This window comes from Mytilus galloprovincialis, chromosome 10 (genome assembly GCF_965363235.1).
Source record: "Mytilus galloprovincialis chromosome 10, xbMytGall1.hap1.1, whole genome shotgun sequence".
In the NCBI taxonomy this organism is placed as follows: domain Eukaryota; kingdom Metazoa; phylum Mollusca; class Bivalvia; order Mytilida; family Mytilidae; genus Mytilus; species Mytilus galloprovincialis.
In genome coordinates, this window is record NC_134847.1 from 66,476,403 (window position 1) to 66,494,176 (window position 17,774).

Genomic DNA, 17,774 nt, shown 5'->3' on the forward strand with positions numbered 1-17,774 from the left:
GAGGACAGCAAGGCTCCAAGGACCAAGATAACAGAAACTCACAAAGTCTCAACCAGGGAAACTTCAGTTCCCCATTGGCTCGATAGACCGGGAACCAGTGGGAAATTTACAGTCACAGGAATTAAGTCACAATATTAGGATAGGACAAATGGGAAATACATGTGGTATTTGGGATAACGGATTTTATACTAAAGGATACCTACAAAACTTACCTTTGACAATATTAATAGACAATGGATCAACCTCTTCTATATTAAATTATAAAATTTACAGACAGTTAGCTGATGTACTGAAAAACGCAATACTAGAACCAAGCACATATAAACTTTTTGATGTAAATGGCAATCCTTTATGCTCATACGGGACACTTAAACAAAAACTCACTTTAGGGACAGCAGATTTTAACACAGAATTTCTGGTCTGTGATATCAAACAAGATGCGATCTTGGGGCAGGATTTTCTATTGGATCATATAGACAAAATTGATTATAAGAGACAGATATTATCTACAAAGGATACAGATATACGTTGCTGGATAGGAGGAGAAGCAAATGCAATATGTAGAGTCATTGTAAAGGAGACAGTCACTTTGCCGGGAAAATCTAAAATGCTCATTCCAGTAATAATAGAAAATGCAGAACACTTAGGACCACTGGGATAAGTTGATAAAACTCAGAAAAAGGAAACAGAACATAACATAATAAATTTGTCGTAATCTTTTATGGTTGCGAAGGAGTAGTGGCCACAAGAAAAACAGTGTTTGGGGAGATAACTCTTACAACGTAAAGTATTTTGTTACGCAGTTGTAAATTTTAAAGCGTATAAACTATACGATACAATATTCCAAATATCTAAGCGACATCTTTTGAAACATCAATACTACACAAGAAAAAAAAATTAGGCGGAAGAAAAAAAAAAAAAAAAAAAAATTAAAAACCAATTGTTCAGAGAACAATTGAAGGTCTTTCCACCAGGTAATATCTATTTTGTTATCAAAATTTTAAAAATCAGTATTAAATGTTATTTCCTATGCCTTTATGATGTATTAATATGAATTTAAAGTAAAGGTCAAAATCTAGAACGTGCAAATTACCTATGACCTTGACCTCAATTTCAGGGTCATAAACCAAGGATCTCAAATCAAAAGACCCTAGGTCTTTATTATGTATGGTAAATGAGTTATATCACTTTACGCATAATTCTAAATATAAGATGGGCGAAAACTCCTATTTATTGTTTACGCACCCTTTCAACCAAAATTTATAAGTAACGGCTTGTCGCAACTAACAATTTAGTGAAAATAAGATGTTATGTTATAAGGTTTTGAAAGTTAGTAAAAATAAGCCAAAATAAAAATTTAGAATATGACCTTGACCTTTGACCTTGACCTAATTTTATTTTTTTTGGACCAAGGATCTCAAATCAAAAGACTAGAAATGCAAATCACTTATATCAAATACATAAAGGGGAATAACTCTCATATGGAGTATCCGGATAGCTTCGGTCAAAACTAAACTCCGAATCCTGAAGATGCAACGAGCAATTTGGTAAAATAAATTTGTCGTAATCTTTTACGGTTGCGAAAGGAGTAGTGGCCACAAGAAAAACAGTGTTTGGGGAGATAACTCTTACAACGCAAAGTATTTTGTTGCACGGTTGTCAGTTTTAAAGCGTATAAACTATACAATATCATATTCCAAATATCTAAGCGACATCTTTTGAAAGAACAAAATTACGAAAGAAAACAATTAGGCGGAAGAAAAAAAAAAAATAATAATCAGAACAAAATCAATAGGTCTTTCCACAGAAAGGTGGAAAGACCTAATAATAATCAGAACAAAATCAATAATTAACTAATTAGTTAACAGTCAGATAATTATACACCAACCTTTCAATCATATAGTACTGTAAATTAAGAATTGATTACAAGGTTTTTATTAATTTCAATAAGTGAGTATCATGATCATTAGCAGAACTCACATTCTTATATCTTATACATATTCATTGTACCTTCATGCACATTTTGCTAATATCGCAAAAATTAATCTAACTTTTTCATCTTTTCTTAAAAAATCACAATAATAAATGCATGCAATAATTTCTGAATTTACAGTTAAAAATTTTACATTTTCTGTATGATGTTCAATGTAGTTCCTGTTCCAACCTCATTACTCCTATTTCATGATCGCAATAAGTAAATTGGCTAAATTTATTGGAACAAAAGTGCAATGTCAAGATTTTTACTACGAACATCTGAGTTATTTTATTGGAACAAAAGTGCAGTGTCAAGATTCTTACTTCTAACATCTTAAAAGTTATATAAACACCTTCCTTGTCTGTAATTGTAGTTACTGGACTTAATTGATTACAGCATGCAACATCATTTACTTAGCATTAGTTTATCAGCCTACACAAGCTCTTGTTGATATAAAAAACCCTTGTAAATACTGATAAACATGCAATATTCATTCAATAAACTAGATAGAGGATAGGTACTAACTAACCTTTTTTCATCCTAATATAATGAAAAAATACAATTTTGAAAAGTAAATATATGAATTCTGATTACAATTTAAGCAACATGCAAGCTTTAAGCAAATATATACATATAAAACAATAATGTGTCCATTTATTGTACATGGATGCCTCACTCGCATAATTCTAATTTGTCATAAAATCAGAAAGATCAAGTCATAGTGTCATGTGTAGAAAGTTTCAAGTTGATTTGACTTCCGACTTCATAAAAATCTACCTTAACCAAAAACTATAACCTGAAGCAGAACAGACGAAAGAACAAACAGACAAGCTATCGCTCAGGGCAAAATATTTGTCATAAAGGGCCAACCCGTGGTAAAATCACGATATATTCAAGCCCCATGAATTATTTCTTTAAAAATAACCGTGCAATATGCTTTTTGCTATCCGCTATCTTCGAAAATATAGTTTAACATGTGACTATCCCTGAACGAATCAAATTAGTTAAAATATAGGAATTAATTATATCAATGTTGATTGTTTTTTAATGAAAGCATCATTGACATACTCAAGTAAATAAAAGATAAGTTATAAAGATCCTTCTCATTACCACACACTTAGAAGTGTCAGACCATCAATTAAAAATCCCTATCTGTTCAACCAAATTTTGCAATTTTCACAGCTTTCTAAATATTTTACCTTAAGTTTAACTTGGTATATCCTGAATTGTACATGTATCAGCTTTCTACATGCCAATTTTCAGCACATCTTTAAAGCCTTCTTACAAAATAAATGACCTTCAAAGAGAGGTACTCCAAAAATAACCCCTGGTTTTCTAGAAATCTTAAATTAGTATACTATGGAGTGCATGAATCCTCAATTTTTAATGCAAACTCATAGAGAAGTAAATTTTGGCTCAAAATGGTCTAGATATATTTCTCTTTTACCAAAAGTTTCATTTCTGCAAATTTGTTGGTTAGTTTAAGTAAACAAGGACATCAAAAGCACTATTTTGTGTCAGAGTAGAGCTACTTTTACATACGTTCTAAATTGGAGGGAGTAATTGGTGGTCTGACACCAATAGAATGTCATAATTTTTGAGAATATAATGTTATGATCCTTTCCTAAAAATTTTGCTATACATATATTTTCATGCCTGACCAATCCCATTAATATATATATGTAATAAAAGAAAGCAAAGTGCACTTGTTACCACTTCTCTCTTTACTACTATGAAATACTCTATCTGAGAAAATTTTGTAATGATAAAAACTAATTGTTCAAAGTTTTTTTCTCCTAGAGGTGAAAATAAGTTTTACCATTAAAAGTGCAATGATATGTCTGTCATGTGCATATCTATTGAAAGTGTTGCAGAAGAACTTTGCAATATTGTAGGCAGCTTTAAATCAGCAGCAGAATTTCTTTAAAGAGAAACAGTTTATGTTTTACATATGACATACAGTGAAGGCATAAAATTTGATGGTTATTGTTACTTTTGTTAAAATAGACCATGCATTGGAATCAAAATACCATATCACCATCATCTCAACCTAGAACTATTTATAAACTATCAAAATACCATATCACCATCATCTCAACCTAGAACTATTTATAAACTATCAAAATACCATATCACCATCATCTCAACTTAGAACTATTTATAAACTATCAAAATACCATATCACCATCATCTCAACCTAGAACTATTTATAAACTATCAAAATACCATATCACCATCATCTCAACCTAGAACTATTTATAAACTATCAAAATACCATATCACCATCATCTCAACCTAGAACTATTTATAAACTATCAAAATACCATATCACCATCATCTCAACCTAGAACTATTTATAAACTATCAAAATACCATATCACCATCATCTCAACTTAGAACTATTTATAAACTATCAAAATACCATATCACCATCATCTCAACCTAGAACTATTTATAAACTATCAAAATACCATATCACCATCATCTCAACCTAGAACTATTTATAAACTATCAAAATACCATATCACCATCATCTCAACCTAGAACTATTTATAAACTATCAAAATACCATATCACCATCATCTCAACCTAGAACTATTTATAAACTATCAAAATACCATATCACCATCATCTCAACCTAGAACTATTTATAAACTATCAAAATACCATATCACCATCATCTCAACCTAGAACTATTTATAAACTATCAAAATACCATATCACCATCATCTCAACCTAGAACTATTTATAAACTATCAAAATACCATATCACCATCATCTCAACCTAGAACTATTTATAAACTATCAAAATACCATATCACCATCATCTCAACCTAGAACTATTTATAAACTATCAAAATACCATATCACCATCATCTCAACTTAGAACTATTTATAAACTATCAAAATACCATATCACCATCATCTCAACCTAGAACTATTTATAAACTATCAAAATACCATATCACCATCATCTCAACCTAGAACTATTTATAAACTATCAAAATACCATATCACCATCATCTCAACCTAGAACTATTTATAAACTATCAAAATACCATATCACCATCATCTCAACCTAGAACTATTTATAAACTATTTATAAATTAAACCTATTCGCTCTAGATGGCTACATTAATTCTTTGAACAAATAGCTCTAACACCTGTCAATTAATTTCTCTTTTAAAATGATATTTCTATATTGCTAAAACATTTTTTTTTCTTGCAGAATGTACTTATGCATGTCCAACAATGTACATATTTTACTTACTAAAGCTGGCCTGTCTAGCTTCAAAATATTCCATATATTGCTTCTGATCCATTCCTCTTGTTCTTAATTCTGCTCTCTGTAAAAGATATTTTGTGATGTACAAATCATAATCCTACATGTGTGGGTATGACATAAATGGCCTCATCCTGACAGTGACCAACACCCAGTGAAATGCAATAAAGCAGAATCAATTTTGAAATAGGGCTAATACACATAAAAGATGATTTTTACCATTAAACACAGAAGTCCCTGCTTGTTCATATGCAAGAGTCAATATGCGTTCTACATCCTATTGACCTTTTGAGTTCTTTGAAACTTAATGACATTTGTTTCTATATAAGTTGATTGTGCAAAACAGATATTTGTAAAGGACATTTACATTTAAAAAGTAAAACTTATGCCACCCAAATTCCAACTTGATCTGTGTTTGGTTGTTATAAGCATTGTGTATATTTGGTTGTGGCAGGGTAAAGGTACAGTCAAGAAACAGATCTGTGTTTGGTTGTTATAAGCATTGTGTATATTTGGTTGTGGCAGGTTAAAGGTACAGTCAAGAAACAGCAAAGGCATCAATTTTATGTAAATTTATAAATACTCAATGTAACAGTATCATACCAGCAATCTTTCATGTTTTATTTCATCTTTTTCATCGATATCTTCAAACAAGCTGATCAGTTCTCCTGAAAATACACAACCATCATTTAAAATTTTTGGTATGCCATAGCAAAATTGTCCTTTTTCATTTATAAGAGCAACATCATTGAAACAAAAATTCCGGTTGTGAAATACTTATTCCAAAAATCTGACTCAACTGCATAGATGGCTATGCTTTATATCAGCAGACCTTACAAAAAATAAATGCATCCATACAAATTAAATGAAAAGTCAACCTTAGTTCAAAGACTTATTCTGTCAGATAATAGGTCAAGTCCTCTCATCGAAAGTTTTCTCCATGATCTTTTATTTTTACCTATTTTTGCCCCTGTATTTATATGAGTGAACTATCATTCTTTTATTACTTTGTTTGGACCAAACAAATTTAGTTGCATTCACTCAGGAAACCAAGCAGTGAACAGTTAAGACATAACTCATATAAAATTAACAAATATGCAATTGCTGCCATCTTTCATTGACATCTCAGATATAGTAAAGATTTATCTAGAATTGACAAAAGATTTGCAAGGATTATTTACATATAAAGAGGATGACACTATCGTAACGTGAGGCATTAGATTAAACGTCCCTACTCTGACCAGACATAGTTTCATAAATACTATGAATTCATAATCTGTTATCACAGAGATATGTCTCGCCTTTTGGTAATTTTGATTATGCAAATGTTGAAAGCAAAATAGCAATACTTTAACATCTTACACAAGTTATGCAAATATTGAAAGTCAATGAACGATGACTTAGTTGCATGGCTCAACAATCTCGATATAAATGAGATGTGCCAATGCTAATAAAACTGCATACCAAATACCATTGACTTATTATAAGTCATTCCAAAACCTAAATACAAAATTTAACTTGTTAACTATGTAAAAGTTTCAAAGTCAATGAAGCATGAAGAGGGGGTGGGGCTATATAATCTCTATGGAAACAATACTTGCAAATGTAAATAAATGTGCATACCAAATATCATTGATTTAACATTAGCAGTTCATCTTAAACTAATCTAATTACAAACTAATACAATGTAAACTAAGATAAGTTTCAAAGTCATTAGACTATGACTGAAGGGCGAGGCCAAATATTTTCCATGGAAATGAGATGTGCAAATGCTTATACAACTGAATACCAATTAACATTGGCCTACCACTAATGGTTCCCCTTGAACTGACCTAATCACAAATTAATACATAATTTCAAAGTCAATAGACCATGAGTAAGGGGCAGGGACAAATAATCTCCATGGAAATTAGATATGCCAATGCTTATACAACTGCATACTAAATATCATTGACCTACCACTTGTGGTTCCCCATAAACTGACCTCATCACAAACTAATACATGTAAACTGAATACCAATTAACATTGGCCTACCACTAATGGCTCCCCTTGAACTGACCTAATCACAAACTAATACATAATTTCAAAGTCAATAGACCATGACTGAGGGGCAGGGACAAATAATCTCCATGGAAATGAGATGTGCCAATTAATGCTTATACAATTGCATACTAAATATGATTGGCCTACCACTTGTGGTTCACCATAAACTAGACCTAATCACAAACTAATACATTGTTGACTTCGCCGTAGCCAACGCCAGAAACAGCATACCTATGTCTCGCTTTTTGACACCGTCAAGGCGAGACAAAAATAGATGCGCTAAACAAGGTTAAAATTTAGGATTCATTCCTTTTATATGTCAATCTTCACTAGATCTAATGAGCTATGCATCTTAGAATTACTATCCCTAGTTAGTTGTTGTAAGCTGATAAACTTGATACTGATACTGGTTAAGGAGCTTGATATAAACGGGTTAGGATGGATGCGTATGACAATACATTGTAGCTATACAAAAAGATAATGGTGCATTGCAAAGCAAATAGGTCCACCTTGGAGGTACAAAGGACCCTTTAATACAATGTCCATCTATTTAGTGATTTAAAGTCAGTCTTTGAAAGCTATCTGTTAATCTAGTCATTAAGAATAACCCCAAATGTGTTTTCTCAAGTAAATATTTAAAATTAACAAAAAATCCCCATATATAATTGGCAAACGGGTTTATTCAAACATATTTTCTATAACAACCAATAAACAATGCTAAAAAAATCTAAATCTTGAAATTACAGATATATATTATTGATAGCTCTCAGTCCATTAAGTTTGTGCCTCTGTTTATAAGCTATTGTAATATTTTCTGACATTTCATCTATAGTAGATGGGATGGTGTAAATGTATTATGAATATACTAGTGTTATTAGCTGTGGTTATTCCTTTAAATTAACCCTTCTAGAAACCTTAAAACTCAAGAGATATAGTTTTATTGCTGATTCTTCATTTCTGGGAAGGGCAACCTTTAAGAAGTGTAAAATAAAAAAAACAATTATGTCATTGTCAATTTAAAATGATAAAATTATATCAACAAATAGTGACACTCATGTTTTACAATGGCACAGAGTGTATCAACCTATAAAATATATTAGATTGCTTTTCAATGATTGCCACAGATAATTACATCAAAATTTAAAATTAAAAATTCATATCATAATAATGTTGCATTTCAGCACATGCTTCAGAAGTTTTAAAAGGATTTTAATCACTGAAAAATGCAAACATTTTTTCTCTCTATAATTACACAATGGTGAAGTAAAAAATCTTAAGGAAATATAGTTGGTCTCTTTGGGGTCTTAGCGTGACGCAGGATTGCCAATTTTTTGTGAGCTTGACAGTCAAATTATTGTGCCCTGAAAACAAGATAAGAAGTCTAGCGGGACACAGGAAATTACAATATGAGAAATGCTTACATACATGGTGTAAATGAGATCTGACAAAACAGTTAGCGGGATCCAGGATCAGAACCCCCCAATGAGACCCTCTTTATAGTTCCCTACAATTGCTTCCATCCATTTCATCTGAACTTTGGTTGAAGTTTACTCATTGGCAATCATATCACATCTTCTTATTCTTATATTAAACATGATGACAATGAAAAAATAAAACACAATATCTGGTTTAAATTAACCTTGAATAATTGAAGACTAGATTCAATTAATAATTTTCCCTTAAATATAAATGAACCATCCTGTTCTGTTTCCCATGCAATATTCTAAACTTTTTGGGTATATGATACAACTTAACATGTGGAACAGAAGAGCTTAAATCTGGAATGTTTAAGAGACAAGTATAACCCTTATAGAACCTATCTAAAGACATCTTGCCCAACTGTATACCTGGGTCATATAGATTTTAGACCTGTATTAAAATTCTTTGTGGTTATAAGATTTACCCTTACTTGTACCCTGTCTACACAACCAGCCTTGTTCCTTATGGAGTTTATGCAAATCCCTCAGTTTTGTTTTTACATTGAATTGCATCATCTTAATAGATTTATGAAATTTGACTATCAGTAAACAGTACATTGCCTCTAATTTAGTAACAATGAGGAAAATTGTAGTGAGCTTCTGCAGCAAAACTGGCACTTCCTGTTGATCATATTCTTGTCACTATATTGAAGAGCAGCTCATCTTTTATCAGGAAAATAGATTCTTTAAGATTCAAGAAATCTACTTGTACCATTCCTTGGCCCGCTTATAATGATTAATTTATGATTGAGTTTAATTTTCCCTTATGACTTGAAACAATTTAAAAAGGTGTGACTGTCTACCGGTACATGTTTTGTTTAATAATGCCGACACAAACAGAAATGTGCCTTGTGAAACCTTTCACCCAACAGAATAACAGGATGAATTTCTAAATAAGTACAATACTAATTTTGTCATTGAAACCCAGTAATGAAAACATACCTGTCTGATCTATTGATGATAAGAAATCATGACACATTCTACTTCTCTTCTTAGCAGATGGAGGCTTGTCTTAAATAAAATATAAAATTATATCAGGGCAAGAACTTTTTTTGAACTTAGTACCATAATCAGGACACAGAGATAAAGTATAAACTAAAAGAGCCATGATATGATCATAAGTTAAAACTTGCTCTTGGAACATAATTTTGACTAAACCCTAGTGACATTGCAGGTTTTCAAGATTACAGCATAAAATACAATATTAGATAACTAAAGGCTCTCAAGAGCCTGTGTCGCTCACCTTGGTCTATGTGCATATTAAACAATGGACACAGATAAATTCATGACAAAATTGTGTTTTAGTAATGGTGATGTGTTTGTAGTTCTTACTTGACTGAACATGCTTGTTGCTACAATTATCTCTACCTATAATGAACTTGGCCCAGTAATTACAGTGGAAAATATTTTCTAAAAATTTACAAAAATTTATGAAAATTGTTAAGAATTGACTATAAAGGGCAATAACTTCTTACGAGGTCAATTGTCAATTTTGGTTATGTGACTTATTTGTAGGTCTTACTTTACTGTACATTATTGCTGTTTACAGTTTATCTCTATCTATAATAATATTCAAGATAATAACCAAAATCTGAAAAATTTCCTTAAAAATTACTAATTCAGGGGCAGCAACCCAACAACAGGCTGTCTGATTTGTCTGAAAATTTCAGGGCAGATAGATCTTAACCTGATAAACAATTTAACACCATGTCAGATTTGGTTTCAGAGATATAAGCCAAAATCTACATTTTACCCCTATGTTCTATTTTAGACATGGCGGCCATCTTGGTTGGTTGGCTGGGTCACGCCACACATTTTTTAAACTAAATACCCCAATGATGATTGTGGCCAAGTTTGGTTAAATTTGGCCTAGTAGTTTCAGAGGAGAAGATTTTTGTAAAAGTATACGGACGATGGATGCCGGACGACAAGGTCAGGTGAGCTAAAAAGGGTTAAAAAAAAACCAAGTGTTATTCAAGTGATGCATTTTTTAAAAAGCAACCTCCAGAATAACACTTGGAGAACAATGTTCCATCAATGCCTCATTTGCCACTTACTTTTTTCTATTTCACTTTACAAACTTTCATACAATTTCAATGATAGTAGAGAATGACACTTGTAAGTGTAGTTAATCACTAACCAAAGGCGCTGAGGTATTTTCATGACTTTAATAAAGGCATGTCTTATAAAAATTATCTTTCATTTCAAATATTTACTATGGGGGTGTATAACGACCTTGACAATCAGTTAGGGTCGCTAACTCTGTATGATTATCTAAGTTTCCTAGAACCTTACCCTTTTCTATGAAATCGGTAAAGAAATTAAGAATCTGTGATCACCTTAAAGTACTTATAACAATTCTCATAGGACTTTATGACAATAAATGACTGATAAACATTCAATAAAATTACACAATTCTTGGTAAATCTGATAAAAAACGGAAAACATTTTTTTTTATTTCGATCTTAAACTAATTGAATCTGCTGTAGTGGAATCATAAGGAGATGTACAATAAGTATTATGATTCTATTATTGTTCTATATAACATGTCTTGGGACCTAATAATAAAGAAATTATCTTACCATGGATTTCCTGGAAATACAAACAGTATGTAATAATCAGGTCAACTGTTGTTTTATCTTTTGTTCAGCGATTTGATTGAAAGTGTTTTTTCTCTATCTATATATATATAATTGTTTATTGAAAATTATGTCCAATTATCATTGGTTTCATCTAATCAAACTGTTCAACTGGACGAAGATTTTACCGAAATACTGTTACAGTAGAAGAAACACAGTCATGGTAAAGTATGGTAAACTTTAAGTAATATGACAAATTGAAACAATCCTATTTGAAAAGAATGAAATTTATTCTGCAAGCAGTCACTCCATTTAGTGTGATAATTAACAGAAACATCTTGACATTTATATATAACTGGCAACAACCATAAGAGACTCATTTCTAGAGTTCTGGCATACATATGTTTTTAGATAAGTTGTCTTTAAGTACTAGCCGTTGGGTGTGAGTTTGCCTGTGTCAGCTTTTTACAACCTTTTTGTCAGAATCTAATTAATACCAAATAGCAAAATGTATGATTTTCTTGAAAGGATAATCATGCACCTATGCTGTATTTTTTAAATTTTTTTTCATTCAATCTTTTAATTATTTTGTTTTTAATTCAAACCCACCTTTTGTTTCATTAATAGTAGCATAAATGGTTTATGGAAACTTCTTTTAAGAATTTACACTGATAGAATGATTTTAAACAAGTTTGGCTCCGTTTATATTGTTTTTGGTTCTTTTTTAATAATATCTTGGCAAAATGAAGATTTAAGAGCAAATGCCATGCAATTTCAGATAAAATTTATATTTCCATGGGGCATAACTCTTAGAAATAAAAGAAGAATGTGTCTTTTGATAAAAATTTCCTTGATCAAGCTTAAATGCAACTAAAACAGGATGACCAGAATGACAGAAAGGACAGACAATCAAAGATTAAATTAATGCTCTGTCCCATACAGCAGGGGCATAAAAAGCTCCACTTTCAACTAATAATTCTATCTAAAACGTAATTTGCAAAATATAGGAACTTTCAATAAAATCCCACAAGAATGAAACAACGAATCATGCAACTTAATTTTTCTGTATGTATTTAACTTAATATTATTTTAAGAACTGCATCAAGAGTTTTAAATTTCAGACGCCAGTAACAGCAATTTAATATAAATTATTAATTCAAAGTAACAGGATACATCTGTCAAATGATATTTCATAGCAATCTCAAATTTCTAGTAATAAATATTTATATGATCTAAATATTATTTTAACTTCCAAGAACATTTTTATCACAAATGAAATATGATATAAATATTATTTTAACTTCCAAGAACATTTGTATCACAAATGAAATCAGGTTGTTTTTTGTAGTTCTTTTTAGTTCATAATGCACAAAATTTAGATTTCAGCTGTATAACAGTAACTATTTCAAATTCTAACAATTAATTCCAATGACATTTGTTTAAAATTCTTTCTTAAAAAATTAAAAGTGTATAAAAAACCCAACATGAACACAACAGATAGAATTCATCCTATAACATGGACATACATGTTACAACAATATTAACAGTTTTGCTTGTCATTCATATCTAATTAGGAACATCATCTTCACTGTCAATTTTTTTTTTTTTGCATATTTGTCTTTGAAATTTCTGTTAGTTATCAAGGTAAAACATTTTCATTTTACTATATAAAACAGAAGATGTGGTGTGATTGTCAATGAGACAACTCTCCACCAGAGACCAAATGACACAGAAATGAACAAATATAGATCACTATACATCCTTCAACAATGAGCAAATCCCATACAAGTACTCTTTATATACATAGAGGCATGTTCAATTTTCAAATAACTAAATGGCCAGGTAATCACTAACTTATTTTGGGAGAAAAGTTTATTTCCTTTGCACACAATAACAACTGCTGAGTTTTATAGATTTTGACATTTCTCTTTTTTAAACCACAATGTGCCTGTAACTTAGCTTCACTCTGCTCTGAGTGTAGTTTTCTGTTTTACAAGTGTAAAGTCATGATGGTACTAGTGAAATTGGAGATAATACAATGTTTATTCATACCTGGGGTTTCTGGACTTTCTTCTTCTTCTCCACCTTTCAATGCTATAGCTTTTAGATCTTTCAGTCCCATATACTGAAGAAATCTTTTTAGTTTTATCTGTAATGCATATGATAACTTCATTATTTCCTATTTCAATGCAACAAATTTTCCTATCTAAAATCTTGACATTTTAAACTATGATAAAAGACAGGCTATTATTTTTAGAAGCCAATTTACCAGTATTTTATTGTTAGAAAGGCAATTTTCAGCACAAGTTGTACTGTTAAACAAAATGCCCTGATAAAACTAAGATCTTTAAATTGGGTTGACTGTCTATTTTGGTCTTCATGTGATGTTGGGTTGGTCTTTTATTGACATTTTCATATTATCTTATACCTATTTTCAGTAAATCAGCAGTGTTTTCCTTTTTTCACTAAGGTAAGGTGGATGTTTTGAAAAAAACTCTTGCAACCGGGTGATTTATTTTTAATATTTTCAACAGGGTTTATTTTTTTTACTGTGGGTTGGGGTCACAAAAAAGAAAGGATAAGTTTTGTATTCACATTTAATGGAATTGAACCATTCTTCTGCTATCACTGCTAGCCTTTCATTAAATGATTTGACAAATTAGTTTTGTGCATCTCGGATAGCAGATCATGATGGCTTTTGCAGGACTCCCTCCTGCGAATGCATGGCCTATCGAACCAAGTTTCTGTCCTGTTCCTCGCTTTAGTGCTGTATTTTTGGAATACAGAACAGTAATATCCTTCTGTGACGATAAGCCATTTAAAGTCCTGTTCATATTTGGTTTTTTTTGTACTGGTATGGATAGTAAACCCCACATTGACAGAAACAAGTGCCTGTGCTAATCACTCATTCCAAATCAAAATCAGTTAAAATAAAACATCCAAAAATTTATTTCACCTCTCTTCTTTCATTTCCACAAAAAAAAATATAAGAAATGAGTGAGGAAAGGAAAAAAAATTAAGGAAAAATACACTCTAATTAAAAGGAACTATATACAACGAAAAGCGGGGTCATTAATTGTGGTCTTGGGCCAAATCTGCGAGGCGCGATTAGTATTTAAATTTTTACGGTGCGGAAAACACTGAATCAGGTACATGCATTTTACATTCTGATAGAATTATTTTTATGCAGCAATTATTGAAATCATCTTTATGCTTCCCAAAACTTGGTTTATTTTTTAACCACTATCTTAACTCTTTCAAAACATCCGGAAAAAAGGTTTCATATTCCTCAGTTTTTAGTTTTCTACGTTGTGCTTTGTCAAATCTTGTCTTTCATTTTTTTGCCATGGCCTAATGTTAGTTTGTTTTTGTAGAATTTGCCTCTCTTTTAATACTATCTAATCAATTCTAAATTTACAGGTTAATACCTTATCTTTCCTTAATAAAAACAAGAACTCTTCTAATCCTATAAATCTGGCATTCCTCATAATGGCTACATCCATTGCTTGATACAACTGTAAATACAATATATCTGTTAGTGATGTTTGTCATAATTACTGACAACATTTATATGTACTGTGAATTCATAATTATTTGATGGTTACCAATGTTTGAGGATTTCATGGGTACTGCCATGATGAACCATCAAATTGAAGGTTGAACCAATAACAAATTGTCCTTAGGTTTGAATGTAGAATTCAGTAAAACCATGAAATTAGATATCCAGGGACATACAGACTTTGCTCAATCCACTAAAAATAGTACACATGAAAATACAGGGGCGGATCCAGCCATTTTAAAAAGGGGGTTCCCAACCAGAGTAAAGGGGGCTTTCATCTATATGCTCCCATTCAAATGCATTGATCGTCCAAAAAAAAGGAGGGGTTCCAACCCCCGGAACCCCCCCCCCCCCTGGAATCGCCACTGAAAATAAATATATGTTCAATTCTTCATTTTATACCATTCAACCAATATCATGAATACATTGTGAAATGTCAGATTAACTCTTTCTATTCAATTCCAAAAAGATTGGACTTATTTGGTAATTTTTCAGTGAGACTGCCATCTAGATTTGAGAACCTTGAATGTTGAAAAAAACACTAATGAGAATAACCTGATCCTTGTTATAATGTCAATAATACTCATTGGTGTCAGGATTTAGGATTGTCAATGTCAGTGGTCAGAGATTCTTACTAACAAGAGTACACTGATTACCAATCTGAATTCTTTAATTGTTGTACTTTAATATCAAAAGTAGCCAAATTGTTCTCAATATCATAACCCCTCAGGAATATTTATTAAAGTAGGGAGGCCAACAACATATCTTTATTGGTGCTTAGAATTTGAAAAAAAAAGTGATATATATCTTTTAGCTATCAATTTTCAGATGCTTAGAAGTCATTTGTTTATCAGTTTCAAATTTTTCAAATTAAGCTTATAGCCTGGTGCACTAATCTTAATTGCCTTGTTTTTCAAGTCATCCTGTAGCATTCACTATCTAACATGTCTACAATTGTTTTCAAAATATGTTGAAGAACTGATTCAATTATTATTCTGGGTAGAGCATTTGATAAATCATTAGTTTTTAACCAACAGTTATAACTTGTTACCTTATATAGGTATTAGTAATAGTACATTTTGATCATATGTTTCAAATAATGTGCTATTTCTTTTCTCTTTATAAAGATAAGGAAATGGGGTAGGACTGGCAATGACATAACTATCCACATTTATACAAAGAAAGGGGATGTACACAACCACAAATTCATCAATACGTATGATCTCAGAGAAGTAACGGGAATTTATAGATCAGATTCTTACATCAAGTTACATGTACTTCCTATATATCTGACAAAATAATGACCAGATTTTTTAAAGAAATTTCAATTCTTTCAATTTTAAAATTTTGGCTTACGTAAATGGTTCTTATCATAACGTCTTCCATATGGAAGATTGGTCAACTGCAAAAACAGAATAACATCTTGGAAATCAAAGTGTCCATATATGAACAACACCAAAGGTAGATCAATGCACTTACATGAAAGCAGACATTTCTAGGAAGGATAAATATAGATTCTAACACTGCATCGAGTGTGATACAATATTTAGCCACTGAAGAGTTAATTTTTCAAACTTAAAACATGAGGCTTGCTGAGAGTTTTAAATATTCAATATTTAACTGTTACAGTGCTTATCCAGTGACCTTTGGGGTATCACAATAGCAATGGCCAAAACAGTTTACCAAATTGCAGTTAGATTTCTTCTCCAACTAACTGATCAACTGGTAAAATGTTTTAGCAGATTGCTCAAGTGAAATGTTGTTAGTATGAAGTGAGTGCTGTGAAATCAAAAGTAATACTTACCATCCAGATCCAGTTAGTTGATATCTTTGTCATTTGTTTCAAACACAAAAATGACTTACTATAGTATGAGTCACTGAATAAGAAGGTCTAATTTTGACATGGAAACTTCTATCATAAATAGATTTTATAAATAAATAGTTCAAACCATTGTTTTGTAGATGTATATTTTATAGCTTTGTCTTCTAAGACAAAGTTTTTGTGTAATTATGTTTCGTATAATATTTTCTATACAAATTACTGATCTGCTGGCATTAAAGGGAAATAATTTTTATTGAGTTATTGTACACTAAAAAATTAATCAATGATACCTGGCTTCTAATTTTGCCTACAATTTTTTCAAAATTTTAATCATCTTAAAAATAAATTTCATTGTTTCTTTTCAAAACAGAGGATAAAAGTTTAATAATCATAAAAGTAATGTTACAAACAAATTAAATGAGGAAAGTTGATATTTGTCAGACAAAAATTGTGACAACATTTTGCTGATTTTCGGTAATGTAAATTATTTCCCTTTAATGGTAGCAGATAAGTAATTGCTTTAGAAAAAAAAATCCAAATTACAATTATGCACTAACTTGTTGTTGGAAAACGGAGCTATTAATTATAGACTTACAAAACAATGTTTTCAACTGTTTATTTATAAAATCTATTTAAGATAGAAGTTTCCATGTCAAAATTAGACCTTTTTATTCAGTGACTCATATTATAGTAAGTCATTTTTGTGTTTGAAACTAATGACAAAGATATCAAGTAACTGGATCTGGATGGGAAGTATTACTTTTGATTTCACAGCACTCACTTCATACTAACAACATTTCACTTGAGCAATCTGCTAAAATATTTTACCAGTTGATCAGTTAGTTGGAGAAGAAATCTAACTGCAATTTGGTAAACTGTTTGAGCCATTGCTATTGTGATACCCCAAAGGTCACTGGATAAGCACAGTAAAAGAGAGTGGATAAATATCCTATAGCATAAGATCTAGTGGTGGAATCTATTTCTCTAATGATTTACTTTCACTCTTCATCCTTCTTTTTGAACCACCTGCAAAA

The 17,774-nt window shown here is 31.1% G+C and overlaps 1 protein-coding gene across 12 annotated transcripts in view; it reads right to left on the minus strand.

Moving 5' to 3' along the window:
- The window catches only part of LOC143048162 (transcription initiation protein SPT3 homolog), a 77,121-nt gene that overhangs the window by 10,342 nt on the left and 49,005 nt on the right, over positions 1–17,774 (minus strand). For all 12 annotated transcript variants that reach the window (XM_076221674.1, XM_076221675.1, XM_076221671.1 and 9 more), the window contains 5 exons: positions 14,788–14,874; positions 13,412–13,508; positions 9,723–9,791; positions 5,862–5,926; positions 5,247–5,322 (listed from right to left, as the gene is read on the minus strand). In XM_076221674.1, coding sequence (XP_076077789.1) covers positions 5,247–5,322; positions 5,862–5,926; positions 9,723–9,791; positions 13,412–13,508; positions 14,788–14,874 — 394 coding nt within the window. The remainder of the gene's footprint in view (positions 1–5,246; positions 5,323–5,861; positions 5,927–9,722; positions 9,792–13,411; positions 13,509–14,787; positions 14,875–17,774) is intronic.